Here is a 24,842-nt window from a genome sequence, read left to right as displayed (position 1 = left end):
TGACATTTGATCTTATTCTTCAACCTTGAACAAGTTCATTTGCCAAGTGACAAGTTACTACATTAGGTACTAAGGGGATGGAATAGAGAGATCTAAGGGCAGAGGTAATTCGGTAGTGCAGATAGTGCTGAAACTTAGTAAACATTTCAAATAATATATAATCGACACATACAAACATGGGTTGTGACAAGTAGCCAGTAAACTAAAGACAACTTTTATAAAGGGTTGTTCATAGATGCTTAGGGTAAGAATTGGCTGTTTTTTGTTATAGTGGATAATTTAAAAGAGGTCATAACCAGGCTTTAGCAAGAAGTTCTTTCTTGCCTTTTCATTACTCAAGCATGAAGTTTAAAAGTCTTTTGATTTGAGCATTGCTAAATGCAATAGGCAATGCCTTTTTACATGTGGTTGTAGTATCATCTGGGATCTTGTTAGAAATGCAAATTCTTGTGGACATGTTGGAGAACACTTACAGCCTCCAGGATGTCAAGGTAGGAAAATCGGTGGTCCACAGAGGAACTTACCCCAGTGCAGATTTCAGAATCGCTTGGCCTGGCAAAAGTGTAATACCCAAACTGAAAAACAATCTGAAGGTAAAAAGATGTGGACCTGATTTAAAAAAAATTAAGTAGGGAAGACAGAATACTTGCAAGGGAGAAAGAGCCTAGCAGAAGGAAATTGTCCCTGATAGTGGTGATAATGAGAATTTTCTCAACTGCAATTTATATGTAATTCATGCCTGGCTCGAGTTTGAAGTTGGTAATGGGACTAAAGTGCTAAAAAATTCTGACATAGAAAAATAATTTCACAATATGACTTTAATTGGTCAGTTTTGGGGATGCTTTTTACCAAGTTTTAACTAAGTACGTTGCTTGTTTGACTGAATATTCTGGTTATTTTTGCATAATTTGGATATTTGTAGTACTACCCAGGTCCAGATAAATGTAAACCATCTTAGCCTCATGAACAGCTAATCTCAGGTGTTTTTTTGTCTCTTAGGATGGAAAATAGGAAATATCTTTTAATTACTTACTTTTTTCCTTAGCTATGAACTTTCTTAGAGGATTATACTCTGTTTATTGGTCATAGATAGACTATTTTCTGGACATATTGTACTTGGCTTTATTAAGTCATTTTTAGTAGTCACATGAAAAATTCATTGCATTAATGCAACAATTTAGAAAATAAACAATATTATAAAAACACCAAGCAAGGCATGGTGGTATGTGCCAGTAATCCTATCACTCAGGAGATTGAGGCAGGATGATCTGGAGTTAGAGACCAGACTGGGCTACATAGAGAGACCCTATCTTGAAAACAAAAAAGTATCTAAAGCTTGACAGAACAAACTTTTTAACTGGCGTATGTATGTATGGAGGGGGGAATGCTGTCCTGGGGCTTGAACTCAGGGCCTGGTCATTGTCCTTGAGTTTGTTTGCTCAAGGCTAGTGCTATACCAATTGAGCCACAGCTCTACATCTGAGTATTTGGTAGTTATTTGGAGATGAGTCTCACACTTTCCTGCCAGGGCTGGCTTTGAATTGTGATCTTCAGATCTCAATCTCCTGAGTGGATAGGATTACAGGTATAACCTCTGAGGTGCCTGGCATAATTAGCCATCATATGAATTTACTTTTGCTTTCTAAAAATACTTAGAACAAAAAGGCTTCTAAAATATTCTAAGATTTTCCTTAATATTGCTCAGGACAAACTACCAAAAATACATTAAAAAGTCAGATTTGTGCTTCTAGAGTTTTCATAGAATAGTTCTTAGGTAAAGTAGGGATTTCTAGAAGGAGGATGGGAGCTAAGTTTTAGAGGCTTTCTGTTGTTTGGGATGATAGAGAAGGATTGCACTGTGCAGACACAGTTACAGGGGCAGTGCACAAGGGTCCTTGGTTGAAGACGTGAGTCCTTCCAGCTCTGCTTGCCAAGGATATGTCCTGCAGATTACAATTGGCCAGAGTGGTTTGCTAACACTCACTGTCATTTGGATCATCAGCCCTCTACATAATGTTACCTGTAATATGTAATGCTCCTAGTAGTAATAGTTAAAAGCTAAATATTTGTCCTACAATGGTATACAATAAAGCAAGGCTGAAAGGGTAAGGCTTTGTTAGAGAAAGAGGTTTCTTTACTGACAATAGACATTAAATTAATTCTCTGCAAAACATGCAACGATCAACTTGAATTTTCCCAAGCGTTACTTTGTGAGATTTTATACTTGAGTGAAGATGCTAACCTTCCTCGGAAGCATATTTAAAATCCACTCTGGCAATCCCTACAAAGGTGATAATGAAATGCAACTACATCTCCCAAGATATTTGATAGTTATAACATATTGCTTGGGTTATACTTTCACTTAAAGCATAGTTATGAATGGATTTTGGATATTTTCAAAAAAATCTGACTACCTTTTAAGGTAGTCAGACTTAACTTTAAAGGTTAAGTGTATAGAACACATAAACTGCAGAAGAAATTTCCTGTTATCGTCGTCGTCGTCATCATCATCATCATCATCATCATCATCATCATCATCATCATCATCATCACCATTATTTTTATTTTGCCAGCATTAATGTTTGAACTCAAGGTTTCCTTCTTGATCAGCTGGTATTTTATCACTTGAGCTATGTCTCCAGTCTCCAGTATGGCTTTTTGTTTGTTATTTTAGAAATGAACTTTCATGAACTTTTCTGCCAAGGTTGGTTCTGGCAAGCCTCTGGATCTTAGTTTCCTGAGTAGTTAGGATTACAGACATGAGCTTCCAGTTCCCAGCTTTCAAGACTATTTCTAAGCACAAAGGACCCTGTCTGTAAAGATAACTATTTTGACAAAGAATGCAGAAAGGAAGAGGACTAATGTTTAGTCCATTTTTCTGAAAACCAGCCAATTGTGGTTTTCCATTGTGTAATTAAGGTTCAATTTTTTATATAGTCTCTCCATATAGTCTCTCCACTCTAACAGTTCCAATAGGAAAGGGTAAAGGTGATTAAAAGATGCCACTATATGTCTCAGATAGTTTGATTAATTTACACTGAATGTATGAGACATCTATAGCTCATTTAGAGCTTTGTTCCCCTACTCTAGCCCAGACTGGCTTGTACTGGATGGTAGTTTGCCAACTTACTAGATATGTGACGTGACAGTGGGTCAAATACTGGGTCCTTTTGGATTCTGTTCTGTCTAATAGGAAGAATAATGTTATTGAATTCCAAGAGTTGTAGTGAAGAGTATATGAATTATTTTTTGTAAAAAGAAAACATTGGACTAATATCTAGCACATAGTAAGACATCAGGAAATATCAAAGATGTTAATATCATGTTTATAGATTTACATACACTTGAATACCATCTTAAACCTTACTGTTTTCCTCATTTTATAGATGAGTGTTCACTGTGCTTGTTCTTAGAGTGATAAATTAATTGGCAAGAACTTCAGAGAAGCAGGAAACTGCTGAGTAAAGAAAACAAAAGTCAGCTACAAATGATCAGATATTCCTTGCTTGTTTCTTGTGTCAACCAAGCAAAATGTCTGAGATCCATTTACTGGACCTTTCTTTTATGGGAACCAGTTTAACCTCTTGAAGGACAGAGACAGTGAATGATATGGAAAAATGTGATATTCGTAATATTTTCAATGAGTCTGTTTACTGCTGTGAGTGGTGCTCTTCACTAATTACTTCTTCTTTCTTGCCTCTGGCCCGAATGTAACCTCCTCCCCTAGCTCCCCTACCACACACACCAAAAGTAGACATGGCTACATGATCTGCTTGCAACAGAGATGGTCAAGTCCACATCCAGGGTGATACTGCTAGAAGCTAGCCTGTGCTACCTGTGTCCTTTAGTCCTGCCAAAGTATACTGCCAAGCTGATGTTTTCATTGCTGGACCAGTCATGATCCTGTGAGATGTTTGACAAAGTGCTTTGTGTTTTAAGTCGTGAAGAGTTCAATTTCTTCTTGGATTAGGGCAGTCTCACACTAAAGGACCAGAAGGGAAATTCAAATCTGTGTGTAGGAGGTAGGAGATAGGAAATCACAGTTTTCACAGAACTGAACATGTACCTTTTGAGCCCTTCGTTTGTCTGCTCGTTGATTTTGGTGGTAGATGCGACTGAAATTGGACACAATCACCGGAACAGGGAGAGCAATGACCAAGACGCCACTCAGTGAGCAGATGGAACCGAATATCTTCCCAGCTATGGTTTTTGGCACCATGTCACCATACCTGTGTTAGAGAAAAACATACATATTGTTTTGTCATAAAAAAGACTCCTACTTGTTATTAATAGTGCTTTAATTCAGATCAAATGGCATATATATGTATATATGGTATATATATGATACATATGATGTATATATATTATATATATATTTCCGATGTCTATTTCTACTTCCTGGTTATATGCATAAGTACAGACTTTAGAACATGAGAAATGACAAATATCTGGATATGAAAATTGCCTTTTAACTTTGCAGAAAATTATTATAACACAGAAATTAGAAAATATTTTAAGCCAGATGATGTAATGATAGCTTTTCAATTCATCCTTTAAATATGGTATAGTTTTGTACATTTATTTCATAGTCAATATTTCTACGTTGAAATTTATAGTCTAGATAACACATTTTTCCACTTAATTATTCTCAACACTGGATTGGTGATGAAATTTAAGTACAAAAGTAGGACATTACATTCCTTCTATCTGATATAATCACTTAAAAAATAAGTCTTTCAAGGTCTCCATTAACCTTCACTTTTGAAGTCTAATGGCCATTTCTTCATGATAATCTTACTCAAAGTCTTATTTGTGTTTGATTAGTTGACTAGTCTGTCCTTGAAACACTTTTTGTTGGCTTCAGAACTAGAGTTTGATTTTTAATCATTCTCCTGCCTCATTGGTTGCATTTCTCCTTTTTTGTCTCTTTTTATCTTTATCTAATTTCTAAATCTTGGAGTAATCTAGGTTTTACTCTAAGCTCTCTTACCTTCCCCATATTAATCTTTCTATATGATTTCATTGAGTCCTATAACTTAAAATATAATAGCTGATCTCCTAAATTATATTGATAACCCTGGTATCTTTCTTCTTCCTGAAAGTCAGACTCTTAGGTGTTCTGGTCTGATTATTTCTACACCTAGGTGCTTGAGACCCAACTGAATTTCTTATTTCCTTAGCTTCCCTGCTCCAATCAAATCTGTTTTCCCACAGTTTGCTAAAATGGAACTATGATTTCTCAAGTTGATTATGTCAAATTTGAAGACATCCTCATGTTTTTCTAGAGGTGGGGATATAGAACTAACTAAAATGAAATACCCACATTTCCCACTCTACAACATGGAAGCTGAGTTAGAATTGCAAAATTGGAAATTAGGTAGTTTCAACTTTGTTTATCCTCTCCAATGAACTTGAACATTCAACCTGGTAACTTTTCTTCCAAGGGATGACATAATTAGTTCTAGTTCTGCTTCATACCACCCCCCTGCAAGCCTCCTGTTTGGTGGCTACACTAACCATCAGGGCTTCTGCTGTGCATAGATCCCAGGTCATCACATAGCACTTAAATGTCTTCATCTCAGAACTTCCCTTTAAGTCATCTGTTTAGAGTAATCATTTGAAAATACTTTTTTATTGTAGGTGATGTACAGAGGGGTTACAGTTGCATAAGTCAGGTATTGAGTACATTTCTTTTTGAAGAATGTCACTCCCTCCCTCATTTTTCTCCCAGCTTTTTCCCTCCTGACTTCCCTTTCCCTCAAGTTGTAAAGTTCATTTCCAACATGGTGTCTAGTGAGTATCACTGCTGAATTGGTTCATCCTTTGTCCCACAATTTCTGTGCTTCCTTTTCCCCTCCCCAAATCAGTTAAACTTAGATAAATGACAAAAGATTAAGAAATAAAAAATGACAAAAGTGGAAAAATAGAAAAAACAAAACAAAACAAAAGAACCACAAAAGAATAATCTAGCCAGGCACCGGTGGCTCACATCTGTACTCTTAGCTCTCAGGAGGCTATGATCTGAGGATCAAGATTCAAAGCCAACCCAGGCAGGAATGTCCCTGAGACTCTTACCTCCAATAAACCACTCAAAAACTGGAAGTGGTGCAATGGCTCATGTGGTAGAGCCCAGCCTTGAGCTGAAGACCTGAGGAACAGCATTCAGGCCCAGAGTTCAAGCCCCATGACCAACAACAATAATAACAAAAAGAGTAATCTTACTCTGTTCCCTAATCATAATCTATAACAAGTTTCTGTTTGATTATCTTTATGGTTCTTATCTATTATCTATCATCTTATCTATATATTATATTATCTATGATATTTCTGATGAATTCATCTTTTCAGTCTTCATTCACTATATTGAAAATAATATGATAAAGTAAGAGCTATTCTACTGTGTGCATCACTAGCCTAAAACAGACTTTCAGTGCATTTTAGTTATGTGAATGGATTTTTCTCTTCCTTACCAATACAGAGTTAGAGTTGATTTGCTGACTAAAGGAGCAAGAAGGAAGGTCTGCATATGTTTTGATGGTGGCATAGGAAATGATCACTTTAACTAATATGGTTCTTGTGAAAACACAGAGATGGAAGTCTCAGAGGAACTGGGCAAGGGAACACCAGTGAGGATGACAAGATGTCACACTGAGCAGAGATGCATTTGATATCCCCAGGACTGCATTAATTCATATAATAAAAATAAAATGTCAGGACTGAAATGCTGTGCCACATAAAACAAGATCTTATTTTGTAGTCCAACTGGGAAGATATTCCATAATCTAAAGACCATCTTAATGGAGAAACAGTTAAAGCTAAAATAGACTTACAAGGTGGATGTACTTATTACAGAGATATGTCGGTGGACATAGAAAATCAGTGCATTTTCTACAGTGCTCTGTACTATACCTCAATTTCTTTTTTGTCATATGCTTTCTTTTAATTTATTCTTATTTTTCTTTTTTGGTCGGTTGTGGGGCCTGAACTCTGGGCCTGGGCGCTGTCCCTCAGCTCTTCAGCTCAAGGCTAGTTCTCTACCACTTGAGGCACAGCACCACGTCTGGCTTTTTCTGCTTATGTGGTGCTGAGGAATCAAATCCAGGGCCTCAGGCATGCAAGGCAAACGCTCTCCCACTGAGCCACCTTCCCAGCCCCCATATGCTTTCTTTACTGATGTATAATGTACATAAAGAAAAATGTGCAGATCCAATCAGCTCCCTGAATTCTTTTTTTTTTTGTTCTGTGCTGATTTTTTCATTGTCAAGATGATATACAGAGGGGTTACAGTTATATAAGTAAGGTAAAACTTGTCAAACTTGTTACCCCTCCCCTCATTTTTCTCCTACTTTCCCTCCTCCCTTATCTTCACCCCAAGTGGTACAGATCATTTCCAACAATTGTCTTGTGTATATTGCTGTTGCAGTGGTCTCCCCCTTGTCCTCTGTCTCATCATTCTGTTGTTTCCCTTCCCTTCCCTATATCAAATAAATGTACCAGAATCAAATACGGTGACAACAGGGGATATACCTTAGGGGGGAGAACATACAAAGGAAACAAAAAAAATCACATAGTTCCTTAAAAACAACAATAACAAAGAAAAACCTCTTGTATCCATGTCTTAGAGGTCATTTCGCTTAGCATCATCTTATATGGTATGAGCCAATTTCTATACTAGCCATAGTCCACATTGAATTCTTGGCTGGATTCTATAAGCATCTCCTTTCCCTTTCTTTGGTTGTGCTATAGGTCCTGGTAAAGACTAACACACATATGTACATGTACACTAACACACATACAACTACAATAAAAGGGATTTGATTTTAATGCCTACCAATTAAAATTTAAGAAGTGTTTCTTGAAAAGAAAGTAAATAAAACTCAATTGTTATGGACAGGAAAGAATGGCATGGAGCTATGTAATTAAAGAAAGCCTTTAAAATATAAACACATGCAGTACTTAAATGAATCATCACCAAGTCTCTCCATCAAGAGATTTAAAAACTTGTCTTTAAGTAGTTGTTCAACTCAACATAGTAATTTATGAGTAGAATACATCTTGATCAATGTCACCTCGGCCATTATTCTTCCCCATATTTCTTAACTCTACCCTTCCCCTCAGAATGTGCACATTGAATATTATGACTATATGTGTCCACCTTTCTACTCTAAGAGATGTAAAAATGTATTTATTAAGATTTTTGGATTTTTTTGGTGTAGTATGGCATAAAACAGGAAAGTAAAGCACACTTGGAAGTATACCATAAATTAAGAAAAGTCAGGAGATGAACCAAGTTGAAGGCAGAAAGTCACATTCTAGAATAATCCATGGTTGCAAAATCATAAAAAGTACTTTAGCAAGTGTTTAATGCCCCAAACTATGCTAATATCCAATAAATGAAATTATATTTATTTACTTCTACCATATTTGTTTTGTAATCCAACATTCACATTTCACAAAGCATAGGCAAAGCAGTTGAGATGTAATGAAATTTGAATGTACCAAGCTGTACTAATATGACTAAGGTGGGAAGAGGAAGAAGGAGCAAGGGCTCACGGCTCATCTATTGCTTTTTCTCTTGGATACAGAGAAAGAGTTTTCCCATGTTATAGCAAATTATGATGATCCCCAAGGCTCTGCTGTTGTGAGTGATTGGGGCAGGAGATGATAACAGAGCTCAAGGAAAGAGACCACACAATGTGCAAGGTGATCCAGAGTGTCTAGTGATTATAGATGCAAGGATAACCTGAGCCATTAAGCTGATTCCCAAGGAACATCACTGCCTCTTTCTACATGCCCCTGAGTAGTGAATACATGATCCTTTCTGCTCTTCTTGGCTCTTTTGACTTTTTGAGATTGGACTACTGCTGATGTCTGTAATATTTTCAGCACGATTGCTACTTTGAATTGGAGGATGATAAGAAATACACAGTGAGATTCATATCTGTTTTTGCATTATGCATTTTGTGTCTTTTCTGCTTTAGAAATGACTTGGAAAGATAGAAATATTTTCTGTGTGCAAACTATTAATTGGACACAGAACCTACTGGGGAAGGGAAACAACTCTTTAGCTTTCTTTTGGTCTGAAAAAGCTCTTTTAACTAGTATTCAAATGACAGTAAGAAGCAAAACAGCATTATGTATCTCAGGAAGTATATCTTGAAACAGAGTGGAAGAGAGGCTTAGCATGGGAAGCCTTATAATGAAAGATTATTGTAGCTAAAGACCAATTAAAATTTAAAATATGTCTAAAATACTGCCATCTTTTAATAATGATTTCTAGCCTGGCTGTATTGTTACCTGTTGATATTTTGTTTTTTGTCTTTCATAAAATACACCTTCATTTCCCCCAAATCTTCCTTCTTCAATTTATGTTAAGTCCACTATTTTTATTTCTTTTCAGGAGTTAATATGATGTTTACAGTTTTTTTTGGGGGGGGGAGTTTGGTTGTGGGGCCTGAACTCTGGGCCTGGGCGCTGTCCCTCAGCTCTTCAGCCCAAGGCTAGCACTCTACCACTTGAGCCACAGAGCCACTTTCGGCTTTTTTTCCTGCTTATGTGGTGCTGAGGAATCGAACCCAGGGCCTCTTGCTCTACCACTGAGCCACTTTCCCAGCCCATATTTACAGTTTTTAAAAATATAGCATGCCATATTGAAAAAGAAATAAATAAGCCAAACACAGATCTCAAATAACCAAATGATGCACTTCAAACTCCTAGAAAAAAAAAAAAAAACAAGAACAAATTAAAGCCCAAATTGGGGATGGAAAGAGAGTAATTTAAAATATCTGTTTCCAAAAGGAGTTACCTAACAGTGATTTGATGTTTATTTATTTATTTTTGTTGGCCTTGAGGCCTGAACTCTGGGCTTGGGAGCTGTCCCTCAGCTCTTCAGCTCAAGGCTAATGCTCTACCATTTGAGCCACAGCACCACTTCTGGCCTTTTCTGTTTATGTGCTGCTGAGGAATTGAACTCAGGGCCTCATGCATGCAAGGCAAGCACTGAGCCACCTTCCCAGCCCCTGTGTTTAAAATTATGCAAAAAATTATATATTTTGTAAAATTGACTCAAAGACTATAAAAGGGCATATAAGATCAAAGAAGATAAATATATTGTTCTAAAAATAGAAGAAAACAACCAGAGAATAATATATGAGAATAGCTATTTGGCAGTTTTACGTAAGAAAGCAACTTGAACTTTGTTAGTTGACAAGAATCTTCTCACAATACTTTTATTTTCCATACCTCTTCTAAATTTTGCCTCTTCCTCCTATATTCACCAAGCTAAGATAACCACAGCAAGTCATTTCTACTCATTTCCATCCTAGATACCTGATAGCTAATTATTTCTTTCCAACCTTACATTAGTGAAGGCACAATATAGGAGTGTCATTCACAAGAGATGCTAATTCTAAATATGCACATGGCATAAATATATTTGGCCAAAATGCCCCATGTTAAATATCATAGTGGTTGGAGGGCCATATAAAGAGCAGAAGGTAATTTTGGATTACTGAAGATATCAGCCTCAACTATCATCCAAAAGTTCCTCAAATTATAGTATTGAGCTACTCACTCAATGCAAAAAATGTAGTATAATTTGCTTAATTTAGACAAATCACTTAAATTATCTTATTATCTATCATGTATGTATGTTTGTTTGTATCTATGTATCTATGTATGTATGTTTGTATGTATGTATATATCACGTATCCATATTTTCAACTTAATCATGTAGTATTGCATGGGCAAGAAATATGCCTAATTTTTAAACATAATACATTGCAGAACAAATTTTATGAATGTATACTCAGTTTCCTACTTGACATTTCTTCAGAAATATCATAGCTAGAATGTGGTTGTCTTCGGATCTCAAGTATAGAATTGTTTCCTTGAGTGTGAACTCAATACTTTTAGATTGCTAGTTCTGTTCAAATAGTTTCTATGTGTATTTTTTTCTGAAAGATGTTGTGTAAGGTAAACTTCCCAAGATAAAACATCACTCTCCATGAGTGATGAAATATGAAATTACTTTTTATGGAAATTGTGAGTAACAAAAATCATGGATCTAATAAACAATCATGAAGGTAGAAGGGATCTTCATACAACAAGAACAAAATACTCAAGTTCAAATAAGTCTGATGAATAGGATAGCTCAATTCCCCCTCTCATTTTCTACAACGAAACACTACAAATTTCCAGGCATAAGAAATAGAATTATTGGATCCTATGCTGGCATGAAGAAGTTCAGGTATATCCTATATGTTATGTGAGTCTCAATAACTGTAGTAGTAAAAACAAAACAAGTTTATATAGGACCTAAATCATTATTTGCAGTTTTTTTTGAAAAATAGTCAAATCCAAAAAAATGTATTAGAAGTTGGATATGGTGGTATTAGAAGATGGTATTAGATGGTATTAGAAGTTGGATATGGTGGCTCATTCCTGTAACTACAGGTCTCAAGAGGCCAAAGGCATAAAAGTCATGATAGGGAGTTCTAGGTCAGCCTGGACTGCAGAGTGAGACTCAATTTCAAAAACAAAAATGAAAACAAAGAACATCTGAAAGTAAGCAATATGTTTAATGTCTAATATCACTAGTAGAAGTTGTAACTAATTATTAGTTGGTGTATTTATGTACTTGATTGATTTTCTGTTTGCATTTTTTTGACCTTAGTGTTAGGTCAAGGAATATATGAAATACTTTCTTCTGACCTGGGAGCTGGATCACTTCTTAACTAATAATGTTTTTCCCTTAGGGTCTCAGTGGCTATGTAATTCATGGATTTTCTGCCATCGGCTTGGTACTCCTGAAGGATCATGGTTTGATGGATAATTTTCATAGTAACTGCAATGTTTGCAAACAGCAAATGACTTTTTAAAGTGCTGCTGCGTAACACCTGCTTGCAGTACATGTTGTTTGCCAAGGGGTCTGCATTACTTCTACATTGCAATGATTTCTCTTTGACATTTGAAAATCAATGTTTGCCTAAAATGCTGCCCTGATTTCATTTCTCCTCTTGCCTTAGAATCAGTCCTAATACTTTCCTAGTCCTGTTGAGAATTTTCAGCTAATTTATGGGTTATCATTCCCTTAGAAGTTTATAAAAAACAGCTTCTTCTAATGTTGACCACATTTACAATCTTAGCATATATTAAAAGAAAAGCCAGAGGTTTTCCTTCCCTAATTAGATGTTTTAGCTGAAAATCATTGAATGTCTGAGGAATCCTTAGATAAAATCCAGTTTAGTCAAATGTGATATATATACACAATGGAATTCTATGCCTACATCAGAAAGAATGACATTGCCCCATTGTTTAGGAAATGGAAAGGCTTGGACAAAATTATATTAAGTGAAGTAAGCCAAGCCCAAAGAAACATAGGTCCCATGGTTTCCCTTATTTGCAATATCTAGTATATGTATGAGTCAAGCAGAAAAGGTCAGATAAGGTGATGTTAGGAAAATGAACCCTAAGATATGTATTCAAATGTTTTTTTCTTTCAAGCATTTGTTTCTAACGCATTTATAAGATTATTTCTTTGTTGCTTTGTATGTCCCTCCCCCACAGTATAACCCCTGCTTTCACTGTATTTGATGTCGGTATAATTTGTGGAGGGGAAGAGGAAAAACAAGTCATTTAAATAGGGATACAGGTGGGCCCATTGCAACAATGAGATGTACAAGTTGTCATGTCGAAAATGAACTTTACAACTTAGGTGTGGGGGGGGGGAGGCTGGGTGAGGGGGTGGGGAAAGGCTGGGAAGGGATGGGAAGGGGAAACAAAGGAGGAGGCTACAATGCTTGATAAGAAATGTACTCATTATCTTGCCCATCTATTTTTCACAATAAAAAATAAATAAAAATTAAAAAATATTAAAAAATCCAGTTTAGTCACAAAACTGTGTATGACAGTATATATTTTTATATGTGTTATTCCAAAAAGACATGTCTTTTCTTTTTTTTTTCTTTTATTCTGTATTGCTTCAGAATGTAAGGGCTTACATTTGCAAATACTCTTCCACTGAGTTATAACCCTAGTCGTAAAGATACTTTTAAAATTAAATTATTTATTATGAAGTCCTTACTAATTTGTGAAAGGCTTCATGTTTTTTTCCTCAAATAATATTAGGAACACAATTGTAACTGTTAGTTTCACAGAGTCAGCTCAAAGTGCACAAAGGAAAAGCCTGTGAAATTATTTTTTAACTGCACGATATCAACTACCCACTAGGGGGCATAAAATCCTAAATAAAAGTTTGGAAACCAACCAGATCTTTGCTGTTTTTCCACAAGCTGAGAATGAGAAACACTATTTCCAATAAATTGCCTGTATGAATTCCTTATCTGTGGCTACACACATTCAACATTTAGGATATATTTTGGACATCTTATTCCTCTGCAACTAGTTCAACAATACCACATCCCACCAATTTCGTTGACTACCTAATTTCAAGGCATTTCCAAAAGGATTCAAAAATAATTCTGACAGCATTTTGTGTATCTGTCACAAAGATACGTGATTTTCTGAAATGTAAGGTATCACAAACACAGAGCACTTAAGTGTGACCCTGTGAAAACTAGGGGCAAAGGATGGGGCATGTGCACAGGAAAGGGGAAATCGAGGAACTCGCTAATATGCATGCATTCACTCAGGGCTTACACACTAAACCCTCCACATTCCATCCCACTCTGATAGACTGTTTCTTTGTCCCATGCAGTTTAAATGAGCAAATTCCAGGTTGTCTTATAGTTCCCCATTTGCTTTTTTGTCAATAAATGGAGGCATTAAGATCCTGATAAAATGCTCATTATCTAAATGAATGTCATCAGTAAAAGAGGGTATTTGAAGAGTACTTGAAAAATGTCACCTTGGGCTGGGAAGGTGGCTCAGTGGTAGAGTGCTTGCCTTGCATGCTCAAGGCCCTGGGTTCGATTCCTCAGCACCACATAAGCAAAAAGAAAAAAGCCGGAAGTGGCACTGTGGCTCAAGTGGTAGAGCACTAGCCTTGAGCTGAAGAGCTGAGGGACAGTGCCCAGGCCCAGAGTTCAGGCCCCACGACTGGACCCAAAAAAAAAAAAAAAAGAAAAATGTCACCTTATTTTCAAAGTACCTTTCATTTTTTTTTTTTTAAATTGATTATTGTGGGATATACATTAAAACAAAGAACCAAAAACTGTACTAGGGGCTGGCTTTTCTCAGCTGTAGAACACTGGAAAGATTTTCATCTGGTTTGAGTTTCTAGTCTTTGTTGCCTGGAACTCTCCTTTCAATGTCACAGTCACATATCTCTGAGTCTGATCATGACATTCTCCTACATAAAACCTCTATTGGGTCTCCATCCCCTGTAAGATAAAACTCACATTCTTTGTAGGATAAACACAGTGTTTCATGACACCTCCCCTCCCCCCTACTGCTTACCCAGAATTGTCCTATACTCTAATTGAAACACATCACCTTCTGTTATTGGAACATACTAGGCTTTCTCTATGCTTTTGTAATGCTGTTTGTGTGTGTGTGGGGGGAGTGGTTGTTTCCATTTTTGCTTTCTTCCTAGAATAATCCTCTCCGAACTTCTACTGCATAAATCCTTTCAGTAAGCTCCAATTTATATTGCTAGAGCTCAAACATGAGTTCTCTTTGGAAGGATTTTTTGCTCATCTTATTTCTATTCAATAATAGTATCCATTCCTTATTATCTATGACTCCAATGCTGCTTGCAACTAGTCAAGAAAGTATAATTAGTTTTTTTTATGGGTCTATCTACTATCCCTAATCCATGAGGCCTATGAGGTCAAGGATCACGTCATCATTATAAACTCAGGTTTAGTACAGACCTTGTCCTGTGCTGAGCAAATAGTTGGAACTCAATAAACATTTATTGCTTAAATAAATCCGTCAAGGAAGGCCTGATGGTGCACAATAAATATGGGAGGGTTGGAGAGGAGATAACTTGTCTACAGCTCTTTTCCTTCTAACCAGATTTCCTATGTTTTCCCTAGGTTCAGAACCATCTCCTCCCCTCCATTTTTCTCATTTCCTATCTAGATACTTAGATGAAAAGTCCAACACAACCTCCTTCAACATTATTAGTTCATGTTGGTTTTTGTACTCTGGGAAATCATTTTTAACCCAGATAGTTTTATACCCAGAGAGAAGTGAAAAGTTCTTGACATTTTTCTGGTTAAAATTTGTTTTCCATTGTCATACACTTTAATAGGAACATAACCAGAATTTTTGAAATACAGATTACTCCTGTAAATTTGACAGATTTTTAATCTCTCCAAAGCCCAGCAATTTGAGTGACTATGACTGTTCTCAGTGTCGCACATAGCATTCTTATAATGACCTTCCTTTTTCTTATTCCTCTGTGCTTCTCTCCTGTGTTGATAGTCTCAGGTAGGGACCGCAAACCTCTGCAGATCCCATTGTGTGGTCTTCATTCTTTCTATCTGGGTCCTCTCTGGTTTCACTCTGGGTGTATGTTAAAGGAGGTATGCTTGTGGTTTATGAAAAAAAATTAACCCAACAAGTACATCAAGATTCCAGCAAATGCTTGACTGGTTGGCTTCCAGAGGATGTATAGTTTGGTTTCATCTTCTACACGGCCATGGCTGCGGTCCCACGGAGTTACTGCTGGGATTGCTTCCTTGCCTTACTCTCTCTCTCTCTCTCTCTCTCTCTCTCTCTCTCTCTCTCTCTCTCTCTCTCTCTCTCTCTCTCTCTCTCTCTCTCTCTCTCTCTCTCTCTCTCTCTCTCTCTCTCTCTCTCTCTCGTCAGTCATGGGGTGAACTCTGGGCTTGGGCACTGTCCCTGCGCTCTTCAGCTCAAGGTGAGCACTCTACCACTTGAGCCACAGCGCCACTTCCATTTTTCTGGTGGTTCATTGGAGACAAGAGTCTCACAGACTTTCTTGCCTGGGCTGGCTTTGAACCACAATCCTCAGATCTCAGCCTCCTGAGTAACTAGAATTACAGGCGTGTGCCCCTGGCACCTGGCTATGTACCTTTCCTTTGAAAGGTAACTCTGTTGGATGACCCCTCACCTGCCTATGTATTCCAGTCAAGCTGCTTCCCTGCAGGCTGTCTTCTAAAGAGCCCAATCCTGGGGCCATTTGAACATAGCTCTGTCTTCTGAAAATCCCCAAGCTCTCTTCTCCTAGCTGACATCACTCAAACTGTATTCAAAGATTCCTCTGCACCTTTGCCTTAGAAGAATGAAGAATGCACCTCCAGGTCTAGGCCTGTAACACTGGCCTTGCAGGAGTAGATCAGACAGATTAAACACAAGAAGGGAAGCTGTTTAATGGGAAGGTGTTTGCTGTCTCTCACCCAAAATTGTACAGTGTAAAGTCTATTAGCTACTATAGGCCTCATGATGCTTTCAAATTGTCATTAAGTATCTGCCTATTTTGTTTTCAACTGTACTTTTTAAATTACTTATGGATTATCCAGTAATGACCGAACACATCTCTTAGTTCTAATTCTGCCCACCAAGGCCTGATAATTTTGCATCCTATTGTCTGCTTCTTAAGTCTTACAAAAAAGAATGCTCAAAACTCTTTGCTTGAGAGACTTAGCTCTCTTTTGGGGTAGAGCATTAAAGGCCTTCCTGGCAGCAGTAGTGTCTGACGGAGATAGCGGTACTGCAAATACAAATTGTGTCTTTTTGGCAGATCTGAACATAGCATACTCTGCCAATGTCCCTCACCGCCCCAGGCAGCTCCGACCCCTCTTTTTCTGACTGGACTTAGAGGTCCAGTCTGGAGTTGATTACCACTGCCTGTTTCACAAGTCACACACTCAGGTCAGAGCCCGACTTTCTCCATCCTCATTTGAATATCATTCTGTTTCATCATCAATGACCAGGGAGTCTTCCCTGCTAAACAATTTCAAAATTCTCAAAGGATAAATAATGTAATAAGAGGATGTTTCATGTAAATAGTCACAACTGTTTAAATACTGAAGGAAAAGAGAGCAGAGAAGCTGTGATTTAACTTTTCAAAAACAGCCAGACATTTCCATTAAAATTCTGTCCTTCAATTTAACCTGAAACGTTTCTATATCCTTAAACAAACCTTGTTTTTGATGAGAATCCAATGGTCTATGTTTACATTAGAGATATTTTAGGGAACAATTGCTTTCTGATCAATGTCAAGTAAAGTTATCTCCTAAGATTAAATAAGGACACTGGGTACATTTAGTGTTCTGATTATTTTGCATCATCCTGAAAAGTTAAAATATTAATTGAAACCAGGCACTGGTGGCTCATGCTTGTAGTCATAGCTTATCAGGAGGAGGAGATCTGAAGATCGAGGTTTAAAGCCAGCCTGGGCAGAAAAATCCATAAGACTATCTCCATTTAACTACTACAAAGCTGAAAATGAACTGTGGCTGAAGTGCTGGACAGCAGCCCTGAGAAAAAACTAAGGGATAGTACATAATCTCTGAGTTCAAGTACTAGCATACACACACACACACACACACACACACACACACACACACACACACACACACACACACACACACACACACAGAAATGTTGATTGAATGGCAATCCTTTCTATTAATTATGAAAAATATCCATAAAGATCATCTTTAGTAACTCATGGTCTACCTGTGTAGTTCTACTAAATCAGATATCTATATGAAAAAAATCTCAGATAGTGGCCTTCTGGTTGGATCTATCTTAAAGAACAGCACAATGACAAAGCCAAAAGACAAGTCAAATAAGAAAGTATACCTAAACAGAAACCAATTCAAAAATTCTTTTATAAAGATCATTTTCCTCATGTTCATTTTGAGAAAGAGAAATTATGTTAAGTTAAATTGTTTTTCATTTCAGAATATGTTCCACGTTTATCACATTCAAAAATGTATGTTTTTACATTTTGTTGTAACTTCCTGTCTACACATAATTTTCAGGAAATTATTTTAGGTAATAAGCATAATGTTTATTCATTTTAAATTAGTATTGTTTGTATTCTTGGGTTAAACAAAAGTAAAAGTATTCACAGTTAAAGTATTAACAAGGTAATAAACTTAATGAGGTATCTTCATCACCTAGTGATGAAATTACAGAGCAGGCAGGAGTTACCAACAGCAAAAGTCACTGTGAGTAGGTGGTAGGAGGGAAATGAGAGAAGAAAGGTTTTGAGTTCAAGAGCAGAGACTTGAATAGAGGCAGGTTCCTAGCAAGCCTTTATTTACCAGGGAAGGGATCAGACCACAAAGGAAGATTAGAACACCCACAGAAGATGGAAAGGAGGAAGGGATATACACGCTCTCCATCCTCTTCTCATCTCCTGCCAATGCTTTCCTCTAGCAGAACTGGCAGGAAATTAGATGACAAGTCAGCCTGGGAAACTGCAGCCTGCTGGCATCTGAACAGCTGGTAAGAGGCACAAGGAAATTGGAACCAAGAGTGTTTCCCCAAAGCCGTGCTCTGCCCCAACCCCCAGCCCTCCCTCCACACACTGGCTCAGGTCTATTCTGGCTCTAAGATGTTAGGGCTCAGATGCAAAGCTGATTTATTTTGTTGACTTTCTCCAGCCTTCCTGCTAACGGCAGAAAATTCTATTTTACCAGAATTGTAATGGGAGTTCTGTGTCACAGGCTCAGTTCTGGGGCTTCTAACATGTCAGGCTCAGTTCCTCACCCCAATATGCCAATTAAATAGGTAAGTAATGATGCAGGCCAGGGGACGGAGATTTATTAATGCACTGACTGTGCACAGGAAGAGCACAAGAACAACAAACAAAAACCAACATTTCAACCCCAATTCAGGACCCAGACATGAGATTTGGGTTGAAATAGAGGAAGAATTGGAGCAGGGAATGAGAGGTCTGTGTAAGTAAACAGTCCAGGTCAAAGGTGTGGAGGTCAAAGGTCTGATTTGGTTTCCTCATCTCAGGAACAACCTCCCCGTACATCTACTAGAGAGTAATCACTGCTTGGTGGGTAGTTTCTATTTTTGCCATAAAACATTTATCTATCATTCCTGTCCTTCCTGGAACCCAAGGTGAATGCAAGGTATAGGCAGGAAAAAATGGCTCAGAGCAAAGACAAATGTAAAATAAAGGCAGAGGTAGTGAATTTCTTTCTTTCTCTCTTTCTGCTTTCTTTCTTTCACGTTCTTTCTTTCTTTCTTTCTTTCCTTCCTTCCTTTCTTTCTTTCTTTTTTTTTTGGGGGGGGGTCCGGTTGTGGGGCTTGAACTCTGGGCCTGGGCGCTGTCCCTCAGCTCTTAAGCTCAAGGCTAGTGCTCTACCACTTGAGCCACAGCGCCACTTCCGACTTTTTTCTTTTTGCTTATGTGGTGCTGAGGAATCGAACCCAGGGCCTCAGGCATGCAAGGCAAGCGCTCTACCACTGAGCTACCTTCCCAGCCCCATCTGTCTTTCTTTTTTTTTTTCTTTCTTCCTTCTTTCTTCCTTCCTTTCTTCCTTCCTTCCTTCCTTCCTTCCTTCCTTCCTTCCTTCCTTCCTTCCTTCCTTCCTTTCTTTCTTCCTTCCTTCCTTCCTTTCTTCCTTTCTTTCTATTTCATTAATCTTTGGATATTTAAAGGCCCAAGAAAAGAGTTGATATTTTGGCAAGAGCGATTTCTTTTTTTTTTTTTTCTGTTTGATAAAATAGGTATAATTTTATCATCTCTAAGTGTTACTATAAGAATTAAAAGATTAAAATAGATGATGTCTTCAAAAGAGAAAGTGCCTATCCTATAACTCCAGAAGTATGTCATATGCTCCCCTCTATGTTTCATACAACCAGTTATGAAGTATATCCATATTAGTGATTCTAAAAATAGTGTTGAATGGATATGCATTGAAGGGACGCGTGGCTTTGGAAGAGATTCCAGAACATTATGAAGGGGGTGACATTGATCAAGAAATATTACAATTATACACTGACATTCTGGGGGCTGGGGTGAGGGAAAGTAGGAGAAAATTGAGGGAAGGGTTAACAAGGTTGGCAAGAAATACACTCATTACCTTACTTATGTAACTGAAACCCCCCTGTACATCAACTTGACCAAAAAAAACTGAACAAAAAGAAAAATTATATTTATTATTAACTTATTTATTAATAAATCAATAAAATTAGCAATGGGAGAGAAGGCAAAAGCCATTTCTAAGTAGTTGTTATTGAATTTGAATTCTAGCAGAGAGCCTGAGAGGACTTCTATAGGCATCAGATCCACAAGTCATACCTTGTAAGTGCAGTGAAGGTGAGACTTTCTTCTAGAGAGGGCTCAAGGCTTTGCAGGTTTTGTCCAAAATGTTCATATCAATGAGTTGTCAACTAAAAATAACTTTTAGACTCTTGTTTTGACAGAGTGAGGGGAGAGGGTAGCAAAAAACCAGACAGGAAGCATGTTAGAAAGATGTAAATTAGAGCTGATGATTGTAAAATATTCTTCTGGTGCGAAATGGGCACAATGTGTATTGAAAGCTGGTCCCTAGGGCTTCCAAGCCTGGTGGTGACTCAGTGCTGGCAAGGGGCTCTTAATTAGAACAAATGATTTCAGAGCTGAATCTGTGCACAGATCACCAAGAGTGCCAACAGTAATAAATGAAAGCCATATTTTAAGGGCAGGTGAATGCATGTAAAGCCACTTACATTAAAAAATGCATACAGTTCTACAGTAATTTCAGTTCTACATGAAGCTTTCTGTTACAGAAGTTTTTTGTTTCTGTTGTTACTTTTGTTATTGGGTTTTTATTACAGTAATGAAACTCTATGGCAAGAGATTGGTTGTTAGTTATAAATTTAAATAATGAAAAAAGTTCTTATTTTGAAAGGAGAATATAAGATTGCTGATAAGGGTTTGGGCAATAAAATGGAAATATCCAATGTGTGCTTTAAATTAAACACAAGAAAGAACACAGTGATTCCATTATAAATGCCATTAACATGAATAGTTAGAATATCCTTAAAATTTATTTGGCAACTTGATGTTTTTACCATTAATGAGGGCTTATGATAATGGCATATATGTAGTTGTAGGAGGAAGCCTATTGGGTTTTCATTACTTCACTATCCTATAAGTGCAGTTGCTATGTGATCAATTGAATTGATTTTCAACATGAGAAGAGGAAGCTAAAACTTCAAACAGTAGTGCATTCCTCGAACCATTTGCTAGTGCTTTTGTAAATAGAAATAAAATTATCAGCTTAGTTAAGAACAGTTAGTTTAGTGAGCTTCACTATGCAAAGAAGACAAATAAGTAAAAGCAAATGACAAATGCTGAAACCTTTACTGCTATTAAATGTATTTTTCCTATTTTCTCTTTTCTTTTCCTCTCAAAATAAGTTATGAATTTCCTATAGTGTTTTGATGCTGATAAGTTGAACACTTGCTTCTCTCCTGTTTTCTCTCTCAAAGCTCAATGAAGAAGTTAGGGCAAAAACAATAATTAAGCACTCATTTTCTTAGATCTCTAAATATTAGTATCTATTTTCCCTTCTACGCTCATGATACCTAAGGTTACTGTTTGCAGGCCCTGCTCTATTTGATTTAACTTCTGTAGGAAACAATTGTTAATTATTCCACTTATATCCATGCTATTCACCCTCAAGAGAAAGGTTCCTCTAAGTGAATCATTTTTTTTCCCTCATTCTCCATTAGGTTTTTTTTTAGAACAATGTAAACCATGTCATTGCCTTTATTGTTCCTAATGTATTCACTTAGAGCAGTCTCTGTGGGGAAAGCAGGAGGGTACATACTTAGGAGGGATTTACTGGGCATTGTCTCTGTCTTAAGTACTGAAGTTCATTGTAGTGCAAAAAAGACTATAAATGAACCAGGTGACTAAAATGCAGTAATACTTTATGGGCATGGGAATGTGAATTTTTAATTCATTTTTACATATCAAAACACTATTCCTGTGATTTGTTTCTAATGATGTAACTATGTAAAAATGCTTCTAAGATTACAAGCAGTACAAAACCAGGAGGTGGACTGCATTTCATCTGTGGCTCACAAATGGCTTAAACCTGACTTACAAGGAACATTCTTTGTGTAATCAACTCATATTGGAAAATTAAGTGCCATTTCTTCTAAGAGGAGTTGAAGCCTTTCAATTAACCATTACTTCAATATTGTTAAACATATTATTTCAAATTTTTCCTGCTTCTCATCTTTAGGAAACAATCCCTCTGGTTAAAGAAGAAGGAAGCTAACTTCACCTAAAATATTTTTTCAAGTCTTTCCATTCCCTTATGAATAGTACAATATCATTCTTTTCAATAATGAATAAAATTCCATTGTGTATATATACCACACTTTTGACCCATTAGTTCATTGAGGGGCACCTGGGAGAATTCCATACCTTGGCTATGGTGAATAGTGATACAATGAATATGGTTGTGCTGATGGCTTCACTGTAACCTTGATTGTATTTTATTGGATAAATGCCCAAGAGTGGGATTGCTGGAAGCCAGACCCAAAGAAACGAAGGCTGCATGGCTTCCTTTATTTGTAGAAGATAGAACATACCTATGAATTTATAAGCAAACACTTTGGGCTATATGCAAGTGGTTACAAATGAATTAACTGAAGCATAATAGACTCTGGGGAGAGAACAAATAGTATAATCTTTTAGAAAGCCAAACAAAAACAACACCAAGAAATGGGTACAGCTAAGAGGTGGGGGTGGGGCTAAGGAGAGAGTGGTAGATAAATGAATCAGGGAAGGGGAGGAAGAATGTAGACAAGAATACATTGTATAGACCACAAAATTAACAAAAATAAGGGAAAGGGTTGAAGGGGAGTGAAAATAAGTATGAAACTGATCAAGATGCATTGCATTTATAAACTGCTTAGTTATCAGCTACTTTCTCTGTTTAGCTTCTTGAAGAGAACAAAAACTGAAAAAGAAAAAAGCACAAAGAGGAACTTCTGTTTCCCAGCTCATGGGTTCTTCCCCAACATTGGGTCCTCTCCAACATTGGTGGCCACCTGCTGACGACAGGTTTACAGTCAATAAAAAGGACAATGAGCTGGCTGCTCTGCTTGTTGATTCTCATTGAATCAATGTTGTAAGAAGGTAGAGGGAGAGGCTACTTGATTCCAAATTGTACGTAGTAGTAGTAAGGGAAAGTAGAAATTAATGGTAAAGTCCTTGCTCTTAGTGACCTTTAATAGGGAAAGAAGAAACACAAGAAAGGAGAAGTGAAGTAAATATGATTGCTTTTTCAGAAATGATGGTAGGAGCCCTGGGAATTGGCGTGAACTTGAGAAATACTTCTATGAGGAGCAAATTTAGAACTGAATCTAGAAACATGAAAAGGTACTAGTCCAGGGGCTTCAAGACAGCTCTGAGCGGCAGGAGGTTCTCATAGACTAAGTTCTGTTGTGATGCTGACATATTAAGAGGGCTTCTGTTCAGATCTATGTTCCCAGTACCTTTGTGTACTATTTACACTCTACAATTAGAGACTATTTCTGCCTTAGAATTTGTGTTTTTGATAAAATGCAATAATTCCTCAGAGTAGTAGCACAGTAAGCCTTTGAATTCACACATATATCTCTTGGGGATTGGAGATATAGCTATCTCTCTCCCTCTCCCTCTCCCTCTCTCTCTCTCTCTCTCTCTCTCTCTCTCTCTCTCTCTCTCTCTCTCTCTCTATATATATATATATATATATATATATATATATATATATATATATAATCTATCTATCTATAATTGTTTCCTGAAGGCAAGTTTGAATAGGAAGAAGTTGAAGTTGTGTACAGAGAAGGCACGAAGGTCCCCACATGAAGGCTAGGACATGCAATCCAAATATGGGTTTATTCAAAAGTTTCAGCCTGGGGCTGGTTGTTGTGCCTAGAAAAAGCTTTATTCCGTGGACTGACTTTTAAAAAGGCATTTGTCTAGCAAGAGTGAACGAAGCCACCACAGAGACCCTGTATTGATCTTAGCAGACAAACCACTAAATATCACTTGACTGCTACACAATGGAGGATTAATTCTCCCTTCTGCATACATCTGCAGTAGACATGTCAATATGCATTTATGAAAAATTTCTGTGTGGAGACGAGATTGGTAGCTTAATAAACAAATTAATGCAGGGAAGTAAAAAAAGAAAATGGCATTTACTAATATTTTTGGACTTTCTCAAATTAAATTTTATAAAATGAAATCAGAGAAGAACAATTTTTGGCATAATTTCCAAACTTTATTCATGACTACTATGCATAGTATAGTGCCAATTATTTTATATTTTAGGAATAAAATATGAAAAGAATGTTTCTCTTCATGCTGGTGAAGCTTATGTATTGAAGTATCCCAAAAGATTAGGGGAGATTTGAAAGAAGAGCAAAGCTAAGGAATTAGGGATTCTTGCTAGCATTGAAACTTGATGATCTTGAGTGGAATTTTGGTTAAGCTTGTTTACTTACTTAAGGAGGGAAAAATACAAGACAGTTCCTCTCATCAGCTCATTGTTTTAATAATCTAAAGATTAAGTGATTTTTGTTAACTTGATTAACTAGGGATTGGTACTAGTCTAATTAATTTGTTTATAATTAGTGATGCAAGTCAAACAAACCTTTTAGTACTTTTCAGGAAAACAGCCAAGTGAGGAACACACAGAGAAAGTTACATGTCAGCCTCAATACCAAGTCAGAAATACCCAGCTCCTCTTGAAGTGCTGTCACTCTGTACCTATTAAAATGGAACCTCTCATGACAGGATGTAAACCATGGGGGGAAGTATTCATTTTAAGTTTTGTGATTTTTCTCATGATATGTGTGACATGTTATTTTAACTTCCTCGCAATTTTCCTACTCCAAAGAGAAAGAAAAAGCCAAACCAAGACAATACCATGAAAGCAATCTTGCAG

At 37.0% G+C, this 24,842-nt stretch overlaps 1 protein-coding gene across 1 annotated transcript in view; it reads right to left on the bottom strand.

Moving 5' to 3' along the window:
- The window catches only part of Kcnd2 (potassium voltage-gated channel subfamily D member 2), a 478,940-nt gene that overhangs the window by 12,581 nt on the left and 441,517 nt on the right, over positions 1-24,842 (bottom strand). The window contains exon 2 of the mRNA XM_069996631.1: positions 4,067-4,229. Within this exon, the coding sequence (XP_069852732.1) occupies positions 4,067-4,229 (163 nt within the window). The remainder of the gene's footprint in view (positions 1-4,066; positions 4,230-24,842) is intronic.

The sequence above is a fragment of the Dipodomys merriami genome, unplaced genomic scaffold (assembly GCF_024711535.1).
Source record: "Dipodomys merriami isolate MVZ:Mamm:240054 unplaced genomic scaffold, mDipMer1.0.p SCAF_5, whole genome shotgun sequence".
Taxonomy (NCBI): domain Eukaryota; kingdom Metazoa; phylum Chordata; class Mammalia; order Rodentia; family Heteromyidae; genus Dipodomys; species Dipodomys merriami.
This window is presented reverse-complemented; position numbering and strand designations above follow the sequence as displayed.